The sequence below is a fragment of the Camelina sativa genome, chromosome 17 (genome assembly GCF_000633955.1).
Source record: "Camelina sativa cultivar DH55 chromosome 17, Cs, whole genome shotgun sequence".
Classification (NCBI taxonomy): Eukaryota; Viridiplantae; Streptophyta; class Magnoliopsida; order Brassicales; family Brassicaceae; genus Camelina; species Camelina sativa.
This window is the reverse complement of record NC_025701.1, coordinates 3,280,822-3,304,642: the sequence shown is the minus strand read 5'-3', so window position 1 is coordinate 3,304,642 and position 23,821 is coordinate 3,280,822. Positions and strand designations below refer to the sequence as shown.

Sequence of the window (23,821 nt, the reverse complement as noted above, 5' to 3'; positions counted from 1 at the left end):
AACATAATTTAGAGACTCAACGTAAAGAGAAAGAGAAGAAACAAACTTGGCATTTCTGTAAAAACTGTTCAATCGTAACACTTTGTCACTCATCAGGAAATAATACAGAGGCACAAATTCTGGCATACATATCATCATCATATGTTTTCTTATCTCTCGCCTTTCTCTTTTTCTTTGCTATAATTTAGACTACAGAACAAACAATGAACATTTTCTTCTTTAGAAAAGTAAAAAAAAATTTCAAAGCACACCAAAAATACTTCACAAACACATGCACAAAAGGGGTCGCTACCGAGCGGACTCAGCGGCGGCAGTAGTGCACAATATGCACCGTAAACGCGACCGCCCAGGTCTGTCTCCATCATCATCTTCATCTTCATTTTCTTCCTCATCTTCTTCCTCTTCATCCACACCGTAGCTGTATTCATACCCAGACGAACCTTTGGTTGTCTTGTTATTGCTGCTGCTGAATGCAGCATCCATGAGGCACGTCATGTGGTAAGCATGGCAGCAGAAGAAGACCACCACGGTGTCCCCTCTTATCGAGACCGGGTCGAAGCACATACAACATCGTGTATCCCCCCTTGTCCTCGACTTTACCTCTGTCATCTTTATGCTCAAAGATTTATCTACTACCGTTCTCTGCGAGAATGAGCGATTATTGTCTTCTCTCTTAGCACGGGAATCGTCTTCTTCGTTGCTTAGGCAGACCCCGCGCCTAGCCTCGTTGAAGCACTTGAGCAGAAGATTAACAATATCCGTCTGTATAACAACAACGATGTCAAATTCCCTGGCGTCTATTCCAGATATATATGATTAGAGGAACATTGGTGACACTAAATTTGTACCTTGAGAATATCATTGCAACCGTGTCTAAGAGATGTTTCAGTTCTGTAATCTGTTACAATTTTGACCAATCGATCCCTTAATCTGAAAGCAGAAGAAACAATGAGGAGAACATTATTTTTGCAAATAGTGATCAGAAATCATAATGATTTTGCCAGTGCTTTGTGTGCGCACATGGCTTTGGGTAAACGAAAGGTTTGGCATCAGAAAGAAGAGGGACCATGTTTACTTAAGCAAGAACATGTGATTAAACGAACTCAATAACTAGAGTAACACTAATGCGGGGTAACAGTTAAAACTAACCGAGGTATTTCCAAGCCATTTGGGACCATATTTACAATGTAAAGAGGATCGAGGTTGCCAACCGTGTGCTCCAACAACAAGCCCACCTAAAATTTGTGGCAAAAAACAGAGGATTAAAGAAACAATACAACAATGATTCCCAGAATCAAGGCCAGTATATGTAGCGATATGATTCGCTTATACAATTTTTACCATCTCGGGCTTGTTTAGACATTGTTTAATCAGCTCTTCCCATAGATCATCATCGTGCTGCATGGACACAAATTCCACAGCCTGCAGAAGATCGATCAAATTTAATACCATAGCTTGTTTTCTATATATACCCAGTCAGAAAGACATCAATTAGTGAGTACAAGGATTGTGGAAAGAAGACAGCTACGTACTGAACAGAGTATTTCGATAATTACCTCTTCTATATCCCCCAGTTTATTTATGATGACTGCAAGAGCTTGTTTTGCATTTCCCATCCTCCCCAGGACAAACACTTGCTCTTTTAAAAAATCTTTCTTAACACAAAGTTCATATGCCTGAGATGTTGCAATCGATCAAGTTCACAATGACATAACCCAGAGATAGTTCGGTAAGCTGTCTAGCTTGTAATATTAATGTTGACTACCTTTTCTAACTTGTAATGTTGACTGCTACGTAGGAATGGAAGCAGCATCTTAGTATCGTATTCTGCATATAGTTCTACCTGCAGCATGTATGATTTTCAGAAAATATTTAAGCAAAAGAGAAAGAGAAAGGAAAATCATTCTATATACTAAGTTAACTACGCATACCTGCATATCATGAAAATCCTTCCCAGTATCATGACTGACTTCAAATAATGCATGCAGATATAAGTACAGGTAATATCTTGAATCACATTTTTTGCCAGCTTTCAAAAGTTGTCGGACAACTTCAGATGGAGGAATCAAATCCCTGTTTTGGATAAATAAGACAGTGGCACGCTTGCAATCAAGCAACATTAACTGGACCACCTACACAAGTAGATAAGGGAAACAAAGTTCACAGGTCTGTGTGACACAATTATGAAAGTTCCACGACATAGTGTCAGAAGTCTTAAACTGAGGGAAAATTTCCTTGTATACCTTTCCGCGAATTGCCTCATGCAAGCTGTATTTCTCAATGAAATCAAATACTTCTGGTTTGAGAAGCTGAGAAAAAAAAAAAGGAAAAGGAAATTTTAGCTGACTAGAGACGGAAGAAGGCCTGAACAAGATCAGGGGTAAATACTTTTACAGATACTTTCTTAGTACACACGTACATCAGCATATAGCAAGAAGGCCTTCTGATACTGTCCATCAATTACATACAGCTCTGCCAGCGCCTGATACATGAAACAATAAAACAACCCTAAACTCGTAAATGTTAATAAACATCAGTTTAACAAGACAGACAATGCTGACCTCTTTGAGGGCATCGGTCATTGAAGATGTGTTCAGCTGAGGCTCTATTGCCGAGATAACAGTCAAAGCAGAATATACTGAACGTGGCCACGATTTAACAGCTGACAAAAGCTCCTTGTGGTATGAAGGGTTGGTTGCCAGTGCAACTAGAGCAACCTGCATCATCAAAAAATAAACTTCAAAATAAATCTTATGCCTCAATTTTTTTCAAACATAAGTTTGCTTTTACAAGTGAAAGTTATTTGACTAGTATATTTTTATAGGGTAAACCAAACGCCAAAGCAGACAGTTTTTATTTTTGTTTTTTGTTTGCATTTGGTTTTATGCCTCAAGGGTTTGTTTTCATTTGAAGGAAACCACACTGTTATGATATGCAAACAAACACTCTTATGGGGAATCATGTATCCCTTGGGTTTTTCTAGGTAAAACTATCCTATTTTCTTCTATTGGTTTTTTACTATATCACATGGATAGAGGGATATAGACAACTGCAAAGGGATAAGACGAAAAAAGTTCTATCTGTACAAAATTGTTGATATATACAAACCTCATACACCGTATCCTTAAGCCTTGGGTTATCCGTAGGCATATATGGAACAAGAACAGGTAGCTGGCGTAGTTGAGCAAAATGGAAAACCCACCTGAAAAGAGAAACACGACTTTAGATAAGTATAAACACTTAGCGGGTAAAAGATAATAATATGTTCAAACCTCTCCCAGGCTGAAGCAGATCCTCTTAACAATTTGGGACATAAAGATGCTGCTTCAGCATATTTTCTTTCGACAATCAGATGATCAAGATACCCAGCTCCCACCTAGATAAATCGCTTGTGTTAGAATTAAAAGTTGCCAACACCAGAAAAAAAATGAGAACTTACAAGCTGAGAAAAGTGGAGAGCAAGAGTATGAAGCATATTGCAAGACAAATATACGGTTTAATCACTAGTACCTTATCAACAAGTTCGGTTCGTCCTTCACCAGCCTCAACAGCTGCTAGGGCTTTCTCGTGGAATCCATGTTGCAACAGCCAGTTAATGTGATCTTCAGCATCCCTAACAAGAAAAAAATCATAAATTAGTGAGCGCAAGGTTCATCTACAAAGCTTTAGAATAACAAGGACAAAAGAAACAGTGACCACAAAAATCTACCTGGGTTTGGCAATCACAACATCCTTCGGAGAAACAATATAGTATATTGGTTCATCACCAGCTGCCCACTGTCCCCCAGCATAGCTACTACCTACACTCGCATCAATATTCCGAGTAAGTATTCAAACGTAGGCTTTCCTTCCCCTAGAAAACAAACTACTTTCAAACAAAATTCTGACCTGGGAAAGGAGCATGAGCAAGGGAATAGTCTTTCGCCTTGTAATGCTCAAAGCCGTGTACAGGAAGAGCATCCATTGTAAGTTCATCATTGTTCCATGATACAATGCGTACTTCAGGTCTCTGTGCATTTCCCTGCATTACTAAGAATCAGACTCACCAACTTCCCAAAAGGAATGCCAAAATATGTCCCTATTTATAACACCAAAATCACCACGAAGAGAGTACCTGACGCGATACAGTAGTGGTGGTGCTAACTTTCTTCTCACCATCTCCTTCAACGGGTATATAAGCAAGAATAACAAGAGAATCACCAAAGGGAGCAATCCCTGAAATATAATAGCTGGTTTGGAAAGAAGCAACGATATCAACTTGGTTTAGACTAGACATCTGAATCTGCCTATACGTTCCAGGTTTTTGCTGGTCTGATTTAATGGAAGCAATTTTAACTGATGTTCCCCAACCAATCACAAGGATAGTATCATCCTGTAAACAAATTAAAAAAAAAAAAAACACAAAACCTTCAAATCAATGCTGTTCCATATGGATTTAGTCGGGTGAAATGAAAGAAGTAAACAGATGAGATGAGTTATCCAGACTAACCTGCCAAACCAAGGGGGGAAGCAAAGCCTCAGGCCTGGGGCTTCCCCGCGGTTTTTCAATAAAAGTAACACGCTGACCTTTGGCTGTATCATAAACTTTAACACCAACATCATTAGCCCAGGCGATGAGACTTCCTCTCCATTTCACAGAATGGATAGGACCTTCCCCAGAATGCAGCACCTACATAGTCAGCTTCTTATCAAATTCACAAAGAATAAGTTGTATTCCAGAACGAAATATACCCAACATTCCCACAAACCTCGTCTCCAGAACTGAACCACTTCCACTTGTTGGAGTTCATATGCAATTGACCAGCCAAGCCACCAGCTACAAACCTCTTTAATTGGTTCCTAGTGTAATCAGGGTCCAAGGCAATGGCTTTCATGGGACGATGGTAATCAAATTTCACCTTCTCATCATCAGTGAAAAGACTGTTTAAAACGACAGAACCATCGTCTGAACAGCTTCCGATATACTCTCCCTCATCGTCAAAGTTGAGGTCATTAACCGGAGCAGTGTGTGAACGAAATTCTTTAACCTGAACAAAAGCAAAAGGAAAAAATTAAACTCTGACCCCAAACTAACAAAACTGTTCCACCACCAACCAAAGATAACCTAACGAAATGCACGTAACATCATCTATCAACCTAAGCTCATCATTAGAATATCACTAAAACTCCTCCAATGTTGAAATTGACACGCAAACTCCTAAATTGTTCGAAATTTCAAAATCAAATCAATTGTAAGAATAAAATAAAATAGAGAACTCGCCTGATTGCCGAGGAAATCGAGGATATGTACGGTGCCGTCGTGAGTACCAAGAGCGATCATCCTGGCGGCAACAGCGATGCAGGAAGCAGCGTCATTAGAAAGCAAAGAAGGTACGTTGCCACCCATCCGCTGATACTTGAGGCGTGGCTCCTCCTCAGCCTCATCTCCGTTTTCTTCTGCTTCTTCTTCCTCTTCCTCTTCATCCTCCTCCTCTTCCTCCTCTCTCTCGTCATCTCCGTCCACGCCGTTTTCAGGCGGAACCGAAGCCATTATACCACCTGGGAAATTGCTAGTTATATATCCCTCCCTCCCCAATACCTCCGATCAGATCAAAATCAGACTTCAATAGAAAAAAAGAAGAAAAAAAAATACAGATCTACCTTCTTCTTCTTCTCTGTATCCTAAAAAAAAAATCGATTCAGGTTTTGGTATCGGTAAAAATTAAAATTAAAATTAAATTAAATTATTGGAGATGACAGAAGAACATCAAAATAAATGGGAATTTTTTAGTTAATGATTTGGAAGGCGACAAAGAAAAAGGTGCCACGTGTGTGCGAGACGGGTTACTTTATTTTAAAAATCTCTTTTAGAGTTTAGATGGAGACGTGGACGTGGTGTAGTCGTAGCAAGTAGCAAGTAGCAAGTAGCAGCAACATGAAGAGAAACTCGAGAATGTTAAAATTTGTTCAAAGACTGTAATGAGGACTACTAGTGTTAAAAACTTTTTTTTTTTGCTAAATTACTAGTAGTGTTAAAACTTGTATCCTCATTACAGACAGCTTTCCTCTTTAACTTTCTAAAAAAAAAATAGTTACAAAAAAATTTCATTTTCTTCACTATTTTATTGTTGCCTTTTTTTTTTCCTCTTTAGCGTAGACAATTGTATTCATAAATATGACCATGTTCTTTAAATTTCTCACTTTTTGCTAGTAGTGTCATGGCTAAATGATGTTTATTTTGTGACGGAATTATATTACATTTTAATTTACGTTGAAATTTATGTTCTACAAATTACTTGATCAATCAAACCCAAACATATATATTTTGAGTTTGTCCCCCACTGAAGTGTATATATATGTTGATGTTGGCATTTAGTGTCTGCATATAAATAAAATCAGTACTTCTAGTTTATGTAGGCATTCAATTTCGAAACAACTGTCCATATTAGTAGTACTAAACTAATTATAACATGGTTCAGAGTTTCTCTTACACCTCATTTCAGCACTCATGTATAGATTTTGGTCACTAGTGACTTACACCTCATTTCAGCACTCATGTATAGATTTTGGTCACTAGTGCAAGACAGTGGGAAAACGGCCTATTCCCCCGTAAACTATGTTACTTTATCACATTCATACACAAGACTTTCATCTGTGCCTATTCCTCCATAAACTACAACAAAATTTGAATATCCTACACAAACTATTTAAATCCGGTTAAAACCCACAAATCGTGTGATGGTGTTACTGTGCCGTTAACTAGATGATGATTAGGATGCCATGTGGAGCTACAAAACGACGTCGTTTTGTTTTCCTGATAAAAAAATTAAAAATATAAGATTAAACGTAACAAAGTTAAGATTTGAACCTACGACCTCCGATACACGACTAGCTAACAGAAAACCAACTGATCCACACTTAACACTTGTTGTTAACTCAGAAGAATAAATATATATAGATATTGGACGACGCAAGAATCAAAAGGATTCCTTTTCGCCCTTTTTGCCTTCTCTTTTCCAATAAACCGTGGTCCATGGCTTCTTCATCATTTTTCATGGATTTCAAAAACTGGGATTTCTTTGGTAGATTAGATCGAATTTGATTGAATTAATATCTCCAATCCGATCTTTAATAGCTCAACTTGATTTTTGTTAAAGGGAAACAAAAATAAAAATTGAGATTGAAATTGAATTAGGTGATATATATCTCAGTTCATGACTCTCTGATTTGAAATTAACTGCAATTAGGGTTGGATTTGAGAATCCCCCCTTACTCATATAGTCGAATCTCTAGAAATATTCAAAAGCAACAAAGGGAATTGAAAGGTGCACATGAAAGGAGCTTAAAACCAAAACATAGACATCAAGAAACAGTCTTGTAATTAAGACAACGAAACCGATAGATCCAAACAAAAATTTGGAAGAGAAGCCAAGCCACACAAAGCAGCAAGGTAGAGCCGACAACGAAGCAGCAAGAGCCGACAACAAGTTTATATAAATATATATTCGTTTGCAGATACAACGAATATTTTAGTAGCTTAACTGGTATAAGTCTATCTCATGAAATTAGAGGTGTGGTTCAATCCACGGTTTTGCTAATTTTTTTTTTTTAAATGTGTTTTCTCCTAAGATATACAAAACGACGTCGTTTTGTAGCTCCACATGGCATCCTAATCATCATCTATTTAACGGTACAGTAACACCGTCACACGATTTGTGGGTTTTAACCGGATTTATATAGTTCGTGTAGGATATTCAAATTTTGTTGTAGTTCATGGAGGAATAGGCACAGATAAAAGTCTTGTGTATGAATGCGATAAAGTAACATAGTTTATGGGAAAAAAAAAGTAACTTGTATCCTCATTATAGACAGCTTTCCTCTTTAATTTTCTAAAAAAAAATAGTTACAAAAAAATTTCATTTTCTTCACTATTTTATTGTATCCTCATTATAGACAGCTTTCCTCTTTAACTTTCTAAAAAAAAAATAGTTACAAAAAAATTTCATTTTCTTCACTATTTTATTGTTGCCTTTTTTTTTTTCCTCTTTAGCGTAGACAATTGTATTCATAAATATGACCATGTTCTTTAAATTTCTCACTTTATGCTAGTAGTGTCATGGCTAAATGATGTTTATTTTGTGACGGAATTACATTACATTTTAATTTACTCTGAAATTTATGTTCTACAAATTACTTGATCAATCAAACCCAAACATATATATTTTGAGTTTGTCCCCCACTGAAGTGTATATATATGTTGATGTTGGCATTTAGTGTCTGCATATAAATCAGTACTTCTAGTTTATGTAGGCATTCAATTTCGAAACAACTGTCCATATTAGTAGTACTAAACTAATTATAACATGGTTCAGAGTTTCTCTTACACACCTCATTTCAGCACTCATGTAAAGATTTTGGTCACTAGTGCAAGACAGTACTTTCGAAGTCGATCCGTATTTGAAAACTATCGAAGAATGTGGTCGAAACAAAATCTTGTTTTTCATCATTTAACAGATGAAGTCATGAAGACTCTTCTGATGATGCAGATATATATATCTTTTCCAACTTCATATGTCATTAGATTCCTTCGAGATCGTCGTAGATCAAGCAAGAGAAATAACATAGTCCTTTTAGGTTGTTATTGGTCATCAGGGAGATGTAGGGGCCATGACTGTACATTCTTTTTTTGGCCTATAAATGCGATTCTCATTGGATCCGCGGTAATCATGCTTCTTGGGAATTATATGCTGATTGTCAAAAAAAAAAAAACTATCGTAATTCCTAATTAATTTGTTAAATAATTAATGGCCTTTTTAGTGTCATAAGTCATAACCAATGTGTTGTACGCACAGTGATCATCTATTTGTATTTGTTCATCGGAAAGACCTTATTTGGTCATTGGAAGACCTATATATGAGCAACTAAAAATCTTCAAAATAATCCAAAGTGGGGGATGACATGGGCGTATCTGATTGGTTAATAAGATAGGCTGAGAAATAGCGAATAATTCCAAGCGGCGAGTAGGGAAGTGGACATCAATTATGAAAAATGAAATATTATTTATATAGTAAAATGGTATCCTATGCCAACCATTTGTACGTATTTAGACATTCAATCGAAGAATGATGTGACACACGAGACATATTTTGGGATAAGCTTCTCCATTCAATTACATTTTTTTAGTAGTAGATAATTATTGCTAATTCTTTCATGGTTAAACCAAATCTGTATACAAATAAATGACGCAGAACACATAAATAATTATAAATCTAACTAACTAATTGACTCCTGCAGTTCTTTAGGGTTTTTGGGACAGAAGGGGCAGTTGAAAAGTTTCACTTACTAAATTACCCAAACCAAAAAAGAGTGTTGAACATCCGAATATTCATTCAAGATTAATACAACATGGAACATTATCGCAAAATACAAACTCTTTAATCTCCTTTCCTCTTTCTCTCTCTTTGCCCCTATCACTTTCTAGATTCCAATACTCACTTTCGAATTAATATTCTTTCCTTTGGAAGGTAAAAAAACCCCACGAAACTTTCACATCCATGTGACCATGTCTAAGGTTCTCGAACCCCTAGAAGAAGAAAAGACAGTAGAGCAGAAACCCAGAAACCAAGAAGATCAAGAAGAAGAAGAAGAAGAAGATCATCATGAAGAGACATCGAAGAAAGAAGAGTTGTTGGAATCTCTGTGTACACCAACGTCGAGTGATCACAAGATTCCAGAAGTGGAAACATGTCCTCCACCGCCAAGAAAGCGACCGCGTGAGATTTGTCTGAAAAATAAGAAAAGATTGTCCAAAGATCTTCGGTTCTTTGAAGCTACCGACGTCGGAAGCCAAGAGGTAGAGACTTTATTTGTTCACGACGAACCAAACCATGTCCGTAAGAAACGGAGGAGTAATAGCGCTTGAATCATAAATTTGATTCTGTTCTGTAGATATAGTACTCTTGTTTCTTTACTTTTACACATGAATTTTCGATCGCTTTATTATATATACCTATAATAATCTTTTTAGTCCGAATTCGTGTTACATGATTTTTGTATATATCTTGTCTTTAACAATTTGATCCTCATGTCTCAAAAGATGGTATGGATTTTTGTTTCTATAAGATTTAGAAATTAACAAAGAACTTAGAGATCATGTGGACTAGTAGGTGAATTATCTAACCTTTAGGTGCTTAATTACAGTTGGAAACATAGTATTTACTTTCGTTTGGTAAGTGAAAACTTGTCAATGATATAATTCAGACATCAAGCACAACATAATTAAATTAAAGATTAGATCATAATGATAATTGATTACTTTCTTCGAACGTTATCTGGAATCATTTTTTTAGTAACTTTTTTTGCGTCCATGGACCATTATAAAGAAAGAAACTTATAAATAGGAAACGAAAAAGATATCGTAAGATCAGCTTTCTGGCGATCAAATAATTAGTGGCCTCCAAACATGCTTAAAATTTGCAACTTGAGATCGAATTAATCCTGAAATTAAACTCATTTTAGTGATAGATTGTTAAAATAATACTTTTAATATAAAAATAGTTTGAAATTACGCTGGTTTTGGGGACGAAACTTGGTTTTTAAATTAAACCGGTGTTGTTGAACGGGTGATCGTGGTGTTCTTTGGTCACATATAATTTCATACTAAAAAAAATTAATAGAACAAAAAAAAAAAATCGACAGCATACTCAGCCGTACAGGTTTTTAAAACCCGTTTAGTTTCGGCCCACTTAAATCTGGTCATTTTGGCCCATTTATTAATGTATGCCTGCGCCGGGTTTGGGTCACAGTATATTGTGGGCCACTAATTATGTTTTCTTACTTTTTTTTTTTTTTTAATTTTTACAAACACCACGAGGGCAGTTAATCACCAACGATAAGGTATCTGAATGACACGTTTCACCACATGTCAATCGAAGAATTACTGTTACCGCATCCCAAAGTGCCTTCTTTTATATCTCAACAACATTTACGGTTTTACTAACGAAGAAAAATGGCACCGAGAAAACCAAAGGTGGTTTCCGTGACGAAGAAGAAGAAAGTTGTGGAGGAAACAGTCAAAGTTACTGTCACGGAAGGAGAAGATCCGAATGTGACCACAGAGATCACAGAGAACGATCAAGAGACGCAAGATCTCACTTTCTCCATCCCCGTCGGAGAAAACGTTACTACGGTTGAGATCCCGGTGGAGGTTCCAGAAGAACGGTCACCTCAGCCGCCGGAAACTCCCGCATCCACGAGTGAAGGCACCGTGAAGAAGAAGACTAATAAGGCTGAGGAGAAGAAGAAGAAGAAGAAGAAAAAGAAGAAGAGAGATGATTTGGCGGGTGATGAGTATAGGAGATATGTGTATAAGGTGTTGAAGCAGGTGCATCCTGAGTTAGGGATAACGTCGAAAGCCATGACGGTGGTGAACATGTTCATGGGAGATATGTTCGAAAGGATAGCGCAGGAGGCGGCGAGGTTAGGCGATTATACTAAGCGGAGGACCTTGTCGTCAAGGGAGATCGAAGCAGCTGTTAGGCTGGTTCTGCCTGGTGAGCTTAGCCGCCATGCCGTCGCTGAAGGCTCTAAAGCTATTAGTAACTATGTTGCTTATGATAGTAGGAAACGTTAGTTTTGATTCTCTAATCGTTGTATCTTTTTCTTGTAATGTTTTTTCCAACGTTGACTGTTAGGGGAAGGTTTAACTTGTAGGGTATGGTTTCTTTAGTTTTCATGTTCTCCGTTCTGTAAAATATTTGTTGTCGTCAAAAAAGAAGATCTACGTACTTGATAATTTGAATCCTGATTTGTTTTCCTTTCATGTAGTTTTTCCTAGGAAGTATATATTTTATATCAGTGGAATGATACCATTTACATACAGAAATTTAACATTTTTCTTCTAAAAAGTTATGACACGATAACTAACATAACAATGGACATTGACGTGATAGCTGACTGAATCTGTTGGATTAGTGTATGTTTTAGCTCTCTTTTTTTTGGTACAGCCATCTTTTTGTTAGGTAATGGAAAAATTTTTAAGCTTGATAAAAAATATGTACATGTCACTACGTTCGTAACATAATGTAATAGTTCGGGCATAAATTGGTTGCTTTTCCCAAAATGATAGATTAATGTGTCAAAATTTATGAAATCCACTAAAGTAAGATATACCTAACAGGCTAACATTATGGGATCATGTGTGCGTTTGTTGAAACAGAGCTATTGACAAGTGATGCAGAAAAAAGGGAAAAGTTAATGGGAATGGAAAAAGGTAAAAGTAAAAGGAGTCATTGCATGCTGAGCATTGAAGTTGGTCGCCGCATATCCCTTGGAAGATCCTTTCTCCTCCTTCAGTCTCCACCACGAACTATACATATACACGTGAGAACGTGTATGTGTGTGTTTGTCTATAGCTTATATACCGCATATACACAACAAATCAACTAACAGAATGCAAACATGGTAGTGTGTAGAAAACAATATCAATTTGTGCATAAGCAACACCAAAAAGGAATATTCCGCTAGTTATTCGATTTGTTGAAATATATCACAAAAGAAAAACGTCAAAAAGAAAAATAGATCCCACTTCAACTGTATTTTTTTTTCTCTTTGAGTTGATTATACTAATTACAAAAGCATACTTTATAGTACAAAAAAGCATGTATCATCACTTCGCAATAACGTTTTCTCAAGTTTCACTACTCTAGTCACATGAATTTTCTATAAAACCCTCTTCCTGTATGTTCCACAACTTATCATCGGCATCTATTAGTATTACCCGGAAGCATGGCTAACAATAAGAGCAAAGAAGGGCCAATATCTGAAAACGAAGATCTTCAGCTGGTTAGTCGTTTAATCATGATTATTATCATTTTTCTCTTTGCCTCTATTCTTCTAATAACTATGCTTATTCTTCTGATCTTGTCCTGAGCCAGTTTAAGGGAACACCCATAGCTACTAGCTGTACGGTATAGTAAGAAGAGTTGGTGAACATGTTGGGACGAGAAGAGAGATCGAGATTTTGACCAACTTGAAAACGTATGGTTAACGGCAACCACAATGGACAAGACTTGAACATTATGTATCTTTCTCTCTGACCGGGCAACTTCGGAACCTTTGGCAATGTTTCTCTTGATTTTAATTTTAAATTTTTACTGTTGATTTATCTATTTGTAGTAATTCTTCTTGTTATATCGGTTGAATGGAACACATACTTCGCACCAACGTGTTTTTGTTTGACGAGAGCTGAGCAACACATATTTCGCTTTCTGCTGAAAAGAAAACAACTTTTTAACTCGATCGATCGAACGCACGCTTGATTGAAGGTGAAAATAACAACAAAAGACCATGCACTATGAATAGGTTTTGATCTGATCGATCGTGTTTCTTGTTACATGAACAAAATTTAGAGGAGAGAAAAAAAAGAAAGAAGCCTCCACGTTGCTCTGTTCTGGAATTCCCCCGCGAGTCGACGACGAAACAGATGTCCACTGGGCCTGGGCCCAAGTGTATTAAATCACTCTCCTTAAGCCTAAAGTCATGAACCGACAGTTTTTTTTTTTTTACATGAACCGACAGTTGAACCGGAGCATACGAAGAACCAAGACCTATTTTGAGCATTCACTGCATATGTGTTTGTCAGGCGTTAAAATTATTATCGTGGATTCGTAGTTAACATATGAGACAGAAGCCTAACGGCAAGAAAGGCTTAGGTGCTGTCGTGCTGAAGTTAAAAGAGGGGAGACTCTGATTCAGCTTAAGTGTTATGGTTGGGCACATTTAAGTGAACCGGGCTGTCGTATCATATGTCTTATTTTGATATATATGGATGTGAATTCAATTTATTTCTGCAGAAGACGTTACAATTGGCCAAACAAATTAAATGCAGGGGAATATTTTTCTACAGAAAAAGTTGTTCGAGATTTTTTTCTTATTTTCCCCGCAATAGTTTTTTTTTTCTGACCATCTTTTTTCCGTTAACACATCTTTGGAAAGGAAAAGTTATAAAGGCTTTCGGCAAAGCAAAGTAGCATAATTAATCGTACCAGATTAACAATGTTAGATAAAAGTACTGTAAACTGGAATTTATCTCTCTTCAGAAATACTTTTAGGCTTTAATCTCAAATCATTCTTCTCTATTACTGAAACTGTAAAATACTTACATGTGAATCAGAATGTTGATTTTTTTTTTTTTTGTTGGGTAAAACATGTGAAGACCAGAATGTTGATTTTGTTGATAACTAAGTTAAAACCAATAACATAGAATCTCTTTCTTTATTATTTTCGTGAGTGTTAATGAAATTGTAATATTTTTATGTGAATGAAATCGTTGATGTTTAGATATACATATATATACGACCAAATTTACAGCTAAAGTTCTAGTGATATAACGTTGCAAGAAGAAGCAAAGAATTAAACCAAGAAGAAAAATAAAATAAAATAAAGTAGGAATCTTCCAGCTTCCGAGATTTCTTGATTTATTCACAAGCAATGCTAAAGAATTAAGAGTATTCAATCAAATAGTTTTGGGACTAATCCTTATACAAAGGCAAAGAATCTAACTGTCCGTATTTAGTCCCTTTATATATAAGATATCGAACCATCAGCAAAGCAATCAAATAAATCCTTTGCTCTGTCTCCTTTCCCCAACAGTTAACTAAAAGTACGTAAACATCTTCTCTGACAATGGTTCCTCCAAACCAAGCTCACCAAGCTCACCAACCTCCTCGGCGAACGCAACCACAATCGCTAACGCAATCGCAACCTCGACCACAAGCGCTTCCGGGCAGGCGTATGAACCCTGTCCTATGCATCATCGTCGCCCTCGTCCTCTTAGGACTTCTTGTGGGTCTTGCTATATTGATCACATACCTCACCCTCAGGCCAAAGCGACTCATCTACACGGTAGAAGCCGCGTCGGTCCAAGATTTTGCTATAGGAAACAAAGACGATCACATTACCGCCAAATTCAGCTATGTGATCAAATCATACAACCCGGAGAAACATGTCTCCGTAAGATACCACTCCATGCATATCTCCACGGCTCACCATAACCAGTCGATTGCTCACAAAGAGATCTCTCCTTTCAAGCAACGTTCTAAGAACGAGACGAGGATCGAGACGCAGCTTGTGTCGCATAACGTGGCACTGTCTAAGTTCAATGCCAAGGACTTGAGGGCTGAAAAAGCGAAAGGGACGATCGAAATGGAAGTGTATATAAGTGCTAGAGTGAGCTACAAGACGTGGATATTCAGGTCGAGGAGACGTACGTTGAAGGCTGTGTGTACGCCGATTATGATCAACGTTACGGCGAGCTCCTTGGATGGATTCCAGAGAGTGTTATGCCGAACTCGTCTTTAGTTTGAACTATTATCATCTTGCATTGGTTCCAATTTGTGTGAAAATTTGCTATGTGCCCTTGATTGATTGAGTGTGTGTGTGTGTTTTTCTTTCAAACTTTCTTCTTTTGGTTTTGTTCTTGCCAGTCATTCCAATTGTCTTTTCATAATTAATTATTCTTTTTTTTTTCTTTTGGGTTAAAATGCTCTACATATTCTTTTTTATTGCTCCGTAATATTCAATTTGTTGGAATATGGATTTTATATTGATTCAATAATATTTGTAACTTTATTGAAAGTCTACATTTTTTTAGAACATAGATGTTATGTAAAAACCTGAGACTACATGCAAACTAGTACGTTGCCCGGATATGTCGGGGATTTCTAACAAAACTTTGATATAACCAACATAAACTATTTGATGGAGGTTAATTCCTAATTAAGCAGAGAGTTAAAACAAACATAAACTAGCCACCAGATAAACAGACAGTTAACAAAAAAAAGTATACATGTAGAGATACAGAGATTAACAACTATTTTTAGCAGTGCCTACACAGCGCGTCAATTCCTTTTAATAAAGACAAAAAGTGACATGAAGATTTCTGTGTGTTTGTATTTTCCCTGGAAACTGTAAATCCCTTCCCAGTTGATTTCTTCTTCTCCAAAGAAGAAATAGACTAACCGAGCCATCCGGGATGGAAGAAGAAATGGATACATTATATAACGCAACCTACTGGGCCGAGTTCTCATATCGTGGATATGGCATAAGTGAAGACGGGACCTTGTTCTGCGAACAATTACCTCATGTTGTGAGCTCTGGTGGTATGTGGGAGATGCGACTATTACAGTCAAAAGGGTTGACGTTCTGGGAATACAGTCTTCCTGTTACCGAGGCCGTAATCGTTTCAGTACTCTGTTTATGGCAACTTTTCTATTTCTTGCTAAAGAAGTTACGTCTCCCCGTGCCAAAGTTCACCTCCATGATGCTTGTAAGAGATTTTGTTCTTTTGTTTGACTATTTTATTTTTTGTTTTGGCTTTGATTGATGGGAAATTTATTGAAAATGTTAAAAGGCCGGGGCAGCTTTGAGCCAGACAAGTCTTTTGCCGGATGACTGGACGATCAAACAGATATTTTTTCCGGATGATCTTAGGCCAAAAGTCCCTGATACGATTGGTGGCTTCGCTTTTGTCCTTTATTGGTTCCTCGAAGGTGTTAAGATGGATGTTGGGATGGTTAAGAAAACAGGTTCGAAAGTGGTAGTAACAGGAATGGTCACAGTTCTTTTCCCCATTTTCGCGGCTAACATGGTGTTTGGTAAGCTAAGAGAGACAGGGGGGAAATACTTGACAGGAGTTGAATACAGGACAATTTTATTCATGCAGTCCATCTCAGCGTTCACGGGTATCTCAAGGCTAATAAGAGATCTCCAGATCAACCACTCAGAGTTCGGCAGGATCGTGCTTTCGACGGCTATGGTGGCGGATGTAACGGGTTTTGGTGTTAATCTAGTTGCCCTTGTGGCGTGGTCGGACTGGAGGGTTTCTTCCATGCAAGGCGTAGGACTTGTCGGATTTGTCATAGTCATGATTTGTGTTGTGAGACCTGCCATGTTTTGGGTGATCAGACGGACACCCGAAGAGAGACCCGTGAAGGAATGCTTCATCTACATCATCATGATTTTGGCCTTCGGTAGTTTCTATTATCTGAAGAGGCTTCGCATGTTTCCAGCAGTTGGACCCTTCATTTTGGGTTTGTGTGTGCCTCACGGTCCTCCTTTAGGGTCTGCATTGGTACAAAAGTTTGAAAGCTTTAACAGTGGAATACTTTTGCCACTTTTCTTGTTCTTCCCAATGCTGCAAATCGATGGACCTTGGTTAGTTGACCAGATCGGTCAATTACGGCATTATGATGGTCAGATGTACGAAGCCTTGACCATCATCGTCGTTGTCTTCGTTGCCAAGATTATCTTCACAACGATTCCTCCATTGCTAGCCAAAATGCCTCTAACCGACTCTTTCGTTATGGCACTCATCCTCAGCAATAAAGGAATTGTGGAGCTGTGTTATTTTATGTACTCTGTTGAAGCCAGAGTGAGTTCTAATCTTTTGATCTTTAATTTCAAGACAATCCTATTCTCCAACTCTAAAGACTAATTTGTGTGTGTGTGTGTGTTTACTTTTTCTTGTTTTATAACATTCTTTTTGTGTTTAATAATTTACAGGCTCTTCAAGCGAAGTCCTTCACGACAATGGCTCTGATGATTCTAATAAGCTCTACGATATTACCAGTGACGGTACATTATCTATATGATTCGTCAAAACGATTCATTTCTTTCCAGAAGCGGAATCTAATGACCTTGAAGCTTGGATCAGAGCTGAGGTTTGTACTGTGCATTCACAAAGCAGACCACATAGCGGGGATGATCAACCTCCTAGAAAAATCTTTTCCTTTAGAAGATTCCTCAATCATTTGCTACGTGCTTCACCTCGTGGAGCTTGTGGGTTTGGACAATCCACTCTTCATCTCCCACCAAATGCAAACGGCTGAACCCGGAAGCCGGTCTTATTCAAACAACGTCTTAATCGCCTTTGATAGCTTCAAACATTACTGGAAATCAGTAACGCTGGAACTTTTCACATCCGTTTCAAACCCAAAGTACATGCACCAAGAGATTTACTCACTCGCTCTCGACAAGCAAGCTTCTTTCATCATGCTCCCTTTCCACAGAATATGGTCCCTTGACCAGACAACGGTTGTCTCTGACGATGTGGTGCGTAGGAACACTAACATCAACATCTTGAGACAAGCACCTTGCTCCGTGGGGATCTTTGTCCATCGCCAAAACCTTATATCTTCGCAAAAGAGCAAACACTCTTTTAAGGTACATATACTGATCAGTTTTGGTTGTTTCAAACGCTAATTTCTGTGCGCTTCAAATTTGTGTTTTACATGTGAGGGATGTGTCTAAAACCAGGTGTGCGCAATTTTTGTGGGCGGGAAAGACGATAGAGAAGCCTTGGCATTGGGGAGGCAGATGATGAGGAATCAAAATGTGAGCCTAACAGTGTTGAAACTAGTCCCAGAGACAATGGCTGGGATGACTACAGGATGGGATCAGATGCTGGACACGGCAGAGGTTAAGGAGGTACTAAGGAACAATAACACAACTGCTGGAGCGCAACATAGTTTTGTGGAATTCGTGGAGGAGACAGTTAAGGACGGTTCCGACACATCAACACTCCTTCTCTCGATTGCTAATTCTTTTGATTTATTTGTGGTGGGGAGAAGCGCCGGAATCGGGACCGACGTGACGAGTGCCCTGACTGAGTGGACGGATTTTCATGAGTTAGGCGTGATCGGAGATTTGTTGATATCTGAAGATTTTCCCCGCAGAGCTTCGGTGCTGGTGGTGCAACAACAACAGAATGTAGCTTGTAGATGATATTACTTACATTGGCGTCCNTGGGGATCTTTGTCCATCGCCAAAACCTTATATCTTCGCAAAAGAGCAAACACTCTTTTAAGGTACATATACTGATCAGTTTTGGTTGTTTCAAACGCTAATTTCTGTGCGCTTCAAATTTGTGTTTTACATGTGAGGGATGTGTCTAAAACCAGGTGTGCGCAATTTTTGTGGGCGGGAAAGACGATAGAGAAGCCTTGGCATTGGGGAGGCAGATGATGAGGAATCAAAATGTGAGCCTAACAGTGTTGAAACTAGTCCCAGAGACAATGGCTGGGATGACTACAGGATGGGATCAGATGCTGGACACGGCAGAGGTTAAGGAGGTACTAAGGAACAATAACACAACTGCTGGAGCGCAACATAGTTTTGTGGAATTCGTGGAGGAGACAGTTAAGGACGGTTCCGACACATCAACACTCCTTCTCTCGATTGCTAATTCTTTTGATTTATTTGTGGTGGGGAGAAGCGCCGGAATCGGGACCGACGTGACGAGTGCCCTGACTGAGTGGACGGATTTTCATGAGTTAGGCGTGATCGGAGATTTGTTGATATCTGAAGATTTTCCCCGCAGAGCTTCGGTGCTGGTGGTGCAACAACAACAGAATGTAGCTTGTAGATGATATTACTTACATTGGCGTCCCATTCTTTTTATTCATGTATATTATATCAAAATAGAAATACACTTCTCACACGAGACACATTTGTAGCCCAAAACTTTTAATGTGAGAGTTTCATTCACTTTTTAATTTTTATCCCCAGAGATTTCACTACAATCAAATTTGGAGTTTACAAGTTTTAATCTCATTTTTGCTAATACAATTATAAAGAGAAACGAGTAAAATAATAATAATCACAAAGCATATATATATAGGCTTAAAATATCCACTTGATCATTCGAGATGATATAGATATTAAGATATATATACCAACCAATGGGAGTTAAGATATATATACACATACTCGTATTTCTTGATAGCTCTAAGACCACAATTACGAGTACTGAATCTAATGCCTAATGATCACTTAGCTTGGAACTTAATCATATATGTGTATGCTTTACATTGGGTACGTTGTAGCACCGAACTCACATATATAAATTTGGACAAATTGACTAAGAGATTAATTTTATATCTTGATCTTGATTACATGCATGGTTACTAATCTTACCTCGCCTTGATTAGTAATTACTACTTTATAGTCTCTTTAATATCCATTATTCTTTGCTTTATGATTTGGTTTAATTTGCATGCTTAGTTGTTCGAATTAATCAATTAACATAATCAATTAAATGCCCATTTAACCAAAACTTGGAAAAGAACACAAATGTTTTTATTTTTTATTTTTATAACCTAAATATACTTATATTGTATTGTATTAATGTTGATTAGCTGTATTCACAATCATACGTGTGTTAATGTTGACAAGGAACTAGAAGATTGTGAATAATACAGGCTTTCTCTAGCTATAAAAAGAAAAGAAAAACAAACTGAAAGAGCTAACTAATACCTGTGAACTTGGAGATGCGTATCTGTTGTTTGCTGGTCATTCAACGTTAGTCAAAATTTATAACAAACCCTTCCTAGTATTAATTATCTGTGTTTGGTTTTAAACTTTTCCTAGTTTTCTATCTCCTCAACAAACGAAGAGAAGCTTCAGATCTTGATCCCAATTAGATCTTGATCACAAAGCTTCTCTTCGTTAACTTTTTTTGACTTTAATTTCCTCTAAAATGAGTAAAGCTTTGGACAGGAATTATTGGGATGTGTCACGGAGAGGCTACAAGGAAGACAATAAGACGTCTCGTTTCTGCGAGACACACCCTTTCATAGTAAACTCCCACGGAATATGGGAAGTGATTAGTTACGACCCAACAGGGATGAGCTTCTGGGAGTATCCCCTCCCGAATCTTGAGATCCTAATATTTTCTACCTTCCTTATTTGGCGGCTCCTCGACTTCTCATGCAACAAAATCGGTCTTTGATTTCCAAGATTGGCCTACATGATGATCGTGAGTTTTCTTAATATCCATCCTCCACACCCTCGTTTTAATATATTTTAATCATCACGACGCAAATTTCTGAATTATTGTAATGTCTTGTTGTTGAAGGCAGGGGTAATCTTAGGTCAAACTTGTCACTTAAGCAACAAGTCTTGGCTCCATAACATTTTTTTCCCTGATGATAAACGACCTAAAGTCGCCGAGACCCTAGGGGCTTTCGGGTTCCTTTTATATTGGTTCCTCAAAGGTGTGACCATGGATGCCGGGATGCCATTTAGGATGGGGAAAAAATCAGGTGTGCTCGGGTTAACCACAATGATTGTACCCGTGATTTGTGGCACCTTCGTCTTTAGATGGAGAGAACGAAGAGGGTTCGCAAGCTTGTTAAGGACGGAATACAGGTTGATCATATTCTTGCAAAGCATATCCGCATTTACGAGCGTCGACACACTCCTAAAAGACCTCAAGATCAAACACTCAGAGTTTGGGAGGATAGCGCTCTCTGGGGCTATGGTGACGGACATGTTGGCTTTTGTTCTAACATTTTTTAATGCAATCTACTATGAAGGATACCGTGGCGTCATGCAAACCATAGGTTTCTGCACCTTTGTGGCGCTTATGATTTATGTTGTGAGGCCGTCTATGTATTGGGTGATCAAGCAGACTCCAGAAGGGAGGCCGGTCAAGGATGTCTACATATACTGGATTTTGGCGCTTGCTTTTGCCTCGTTCCATTATTTTATCAAGCTTCTTCATCTTTTTGGACCCGCGGGATCGTTTGTTTTAGGCTTGACTGTTCCGAATGGCGATCCTCTAGGTACTACTTTGGTTCAAAAGTTTGAGAGCTTTAATCTTGGAGCTATCTTGCCACTCTTTGGATCACTGACCACGATGCAATTAGATCTCTTATCGTTGCTAAAAGAGTGTAGAAGTTTCGTACGTATGGAGGGTCAAGTTTATGAGGTCATTTCCTTTATTCTTTTGGTGAATTCCACAAAATTCATTGCTTCCACCATAGCTGCGTATTCTTTCAAAATGCCCTTAAGAGACTCTTTTGCTTTAGCCTTTGTTTTTAATAATAAGGGGATCTTCGAGCTCGCCTATTACACGTTCGCAGTTGAAATAAAGGTGCGTTCAATAACTCTATATCTATAAATAGGAAGACTAAATATATAGTTTATTTGTCATATTAACATCGAAAATCTTTCACAGCAAATAAGGCCAGAGGTTTTCACAATCCTAGCTACCTTCACCCTCTTCAACTCTATATTTATACCAATGGCCTTGGAGCTCGTGCATGACCGAACCAAAAGATTCAAATGCTACCGAAAAAGGAATTTGATCATCTTGAAAGAAGGCGCGGAGCTCCCATGTCTTATATGCGTCTCCAAACCTGATCACATAACTTCGATGACCAACCTTTTGGAAGGTTTCAACCCATCAAAAGATTCTCCAATGGCGTGTAACATACTTCACCTCATTGAACTTTTGGGTCAAGCCAATCCCATGTTCATTTCCCACCAGTTGCAACAACCAGAGCCCGGGAGTACGTCTTGTTCGGACAATGTCATAAACTCCTTCCGTCGCTTCCAGAAAAATTTCTTTGACTATACATCACTGGATATTTTCACTTCCGTCTCCATGTCTCAACACATGCATGAGGACATTTGTTGGCTAGCCCTATCCAGAAGCCTATCGCTAATTGTGCTTCCTTTCCATCGAACCTGGTCTTCTGATCGATCCACTATTATTTCCAACGATGATAAGCTGAGAATTCTCAACATTAACGTCCTGAAACGAGCCCCATGCTCTGTTGGAATCTTCATCTATCGCAAGCCCATCGTCGAAGCTCATCTGGCTAAGTACCAGAGCAAGGTATAGTGTACCCAAAAATATATAACACTTTTCATTTTTTTTTAACCTAATTAAGAAAGTTCTCATCTCTGCAGATATGTTTGATTTTTAACGGTGGAAACGACGATATAGAAGCTTTGGCGATAGCAAATCGAATGAGACTGACAGAAAAGGGAACAAGCCTAACGATCATAAGATTCATTCCAAAATTTGCTGAATCGGATAACCAGGAGTGGGAGCAGCACCAAATGGTTAATCTTAAGGAGAACGTGAGTAACATTATTGGGTCCAACGTTAAAAAAAATGATGACAAGGTGAAATACATCGATAAGGCGGTTTCTGATGGATCTGAGACTTCAAAAACCTTACGAGCAATGGCAAATGATTATGACTTGTTTATCGTTGGAAGAAGCAGTGGAATAGGTACTGAGCCTACTAGCGGAATTAGTGAATGGACAGAGTTCGATGAATTGGGACCCATTGGAGATTTATTAGCATCACATGAATATCCTTCGAGAGCATCAGTGTTGGTTGTACAAAAACAAGAGTACATTCATCATACAAAAAGCCAAAAAAGGCGATCTAAGAAGTAATCTGAGATGATATATTCTCAGGATCATTTGTTTAATGTTGTAATTCTTCTCTACATCAAAGATTAGTTTAGAAAGTTATGGAGTTAAATGATTCGAGTTTCTTCTAATATGATAACTTAACGATTTTGATCAAATTATATTAAATCCTCAACCAAGGTTTTGAAAATAGCAAGCGCATGCTTAGCTAGAGAGTCCGCCGATACATTAGCATAGCTAATAATAATTTTTTTAAATCTATCTATACATTTTTGGAGTACAAATTTGTCTCTTTTTTTTTCACATCCGGGTCAGGTTTTTTTAAAGAATTTAAACCGATTCAATAAATCGGATTTTTCCTTTCCTTATCACACGGGCCGGGTTATTTTAAAACAATTTATCCGCTTGTGATAATCGGATCTTCCCTAAAATTTAACTAATATACAATTTGCAACATACCTAAAATATCTAAAGTACACAAACAATTTGGTAAGTAGTTATGCCTATATTTATCAGAATCGATCCATATATTTTAAGGGATATTGTCTTAATTTTAAATCTGATCATGGATAAGAAATTTAAGGAAATCTAAAAAAATAATAAATTAATTTAA

At 37.8% G+C, this 23,821-nt stretch overlaps 6 protein-coding genes and 1 long non-coding RNA gene across 7 annotated transcripts; 6 read left to right on the top strand and 1 right to left on the bottom strand.

The window, feature by feature from the left end:
• Positions 66-5,679, bottom strand: LOC104754999 (vacuolar protein sorting-associated protein 41 homolog). Its single transcript, XM_010477307.2, has 20 exons — positions 5,641-5,679; positions 5,261-5,538; positions 4,749-5,027; positions 4,490-4,669; positions 4,115-4,372; positions 3,889-4,021; positions 3,710-3,800; positions 3,511-3,613; positions 3,273-3,376; positions 3,109-3,202; positions 2,562-2,717; positions 2,420-2,482; positions 2,244-2,309; positions 1,932-2,132; positions 1,766-1,843; positions 1,557-1,676; positions 1,342-1,422; positions 1,150-1,235; positions 849-930; positions 66-762 (listed from the first exon to the last, which is right to left on the bottom strand). Exons 2-20 carry the CDS (start codon positions 5,528-5,530, stop codon positions 289-291), a joined length of 2,919 nt encoding a protein of 972 aa, XP_010475609.1. The 5' UTR covers positions 5,531-5,538; positions 5,641-5,679; the 3' UTR covers positions 66-288.
• Positions 9,315-10,021, top strand: LOC104754998 (cyclin-dependent protein kinase inhibitor SMR2-like). The gene has a single exon (XM_010477306.2). It carries the CDS (start codon positions 9,542-9,544, stop codon positions 9,899-9,901), a length of 360 nt encoding a protein of 119 aa, XP_010475608.1. The 5' UTR covers positions 9,315-9,541; the 3' UTR covers positions 9,902-10,021.
• Positions 10,828-11,779, top strand: LOC104754997 (histone H2B.2-like). The gene has a single exon (XM_010477305.2). It carries the CDS (start codon positions 10,988-10,990, stop codon positions 11,609-11,611), a length of 624 nt encoding a protein of 207 aa, XP_010475607.1. The 5' UTR covers positions 10,828-10,987; the 3' UTR covers positions 11,612-11,779.
• Positions 12,440-13,203, top strand: LOC104754996. The gene is made up of 2 exons (XR_762173.2): positions 12,440-12,822; positions 12,915-13,203. It is a non-coding gene; the product is annotated as an uncharacterized LOC104754996 (long non-coding RNA).
• LOC104754995 (uncharacterized protein At1g08160-like) lies at positions 14,594-15,615 on the top strand. The gene has a single exon (XM_010477304.2). It carries the CDS (start codon positions 14,665-14,667, stop codon positions 15,337-15,339), a length of 675 nt encoding a protein of 224 aa, XP_010475606.1. The 5' UTR covers positions 14,594-14,664; the 3' UTR covers positions 15,340-15,615.
• On the top strand, positions 16,013-18,762 carry LOC104759117 (cation/H(+) antiporter 5-like). The gene is made up of 4 exons (XM_019238828.1): positions 16,013-16,306; positions 16,391-17,410; positions 17,542-18,201; positions 18,295-18,762. The coding sequence occupies exons 1-4, from the start codon at positions 16,013-16,015 to the stop codon at positions 18,760-18,762; spliced, it is 2,442 nt and encodes an 813-aa protein (XP_019094373.1).
• Positions 20,516-23,232, top strand: LOC104759116 (cation/H(+) antiporter 6A-like). The gene is given in 4 exon segments (XM_010482085.1): positions 20,516-20,794; positions 20,894-21,913; positions 21,998-22,660; positions 22,735-23,232. Coding segments are annotated over 4 exon segments (2,460 nt in total).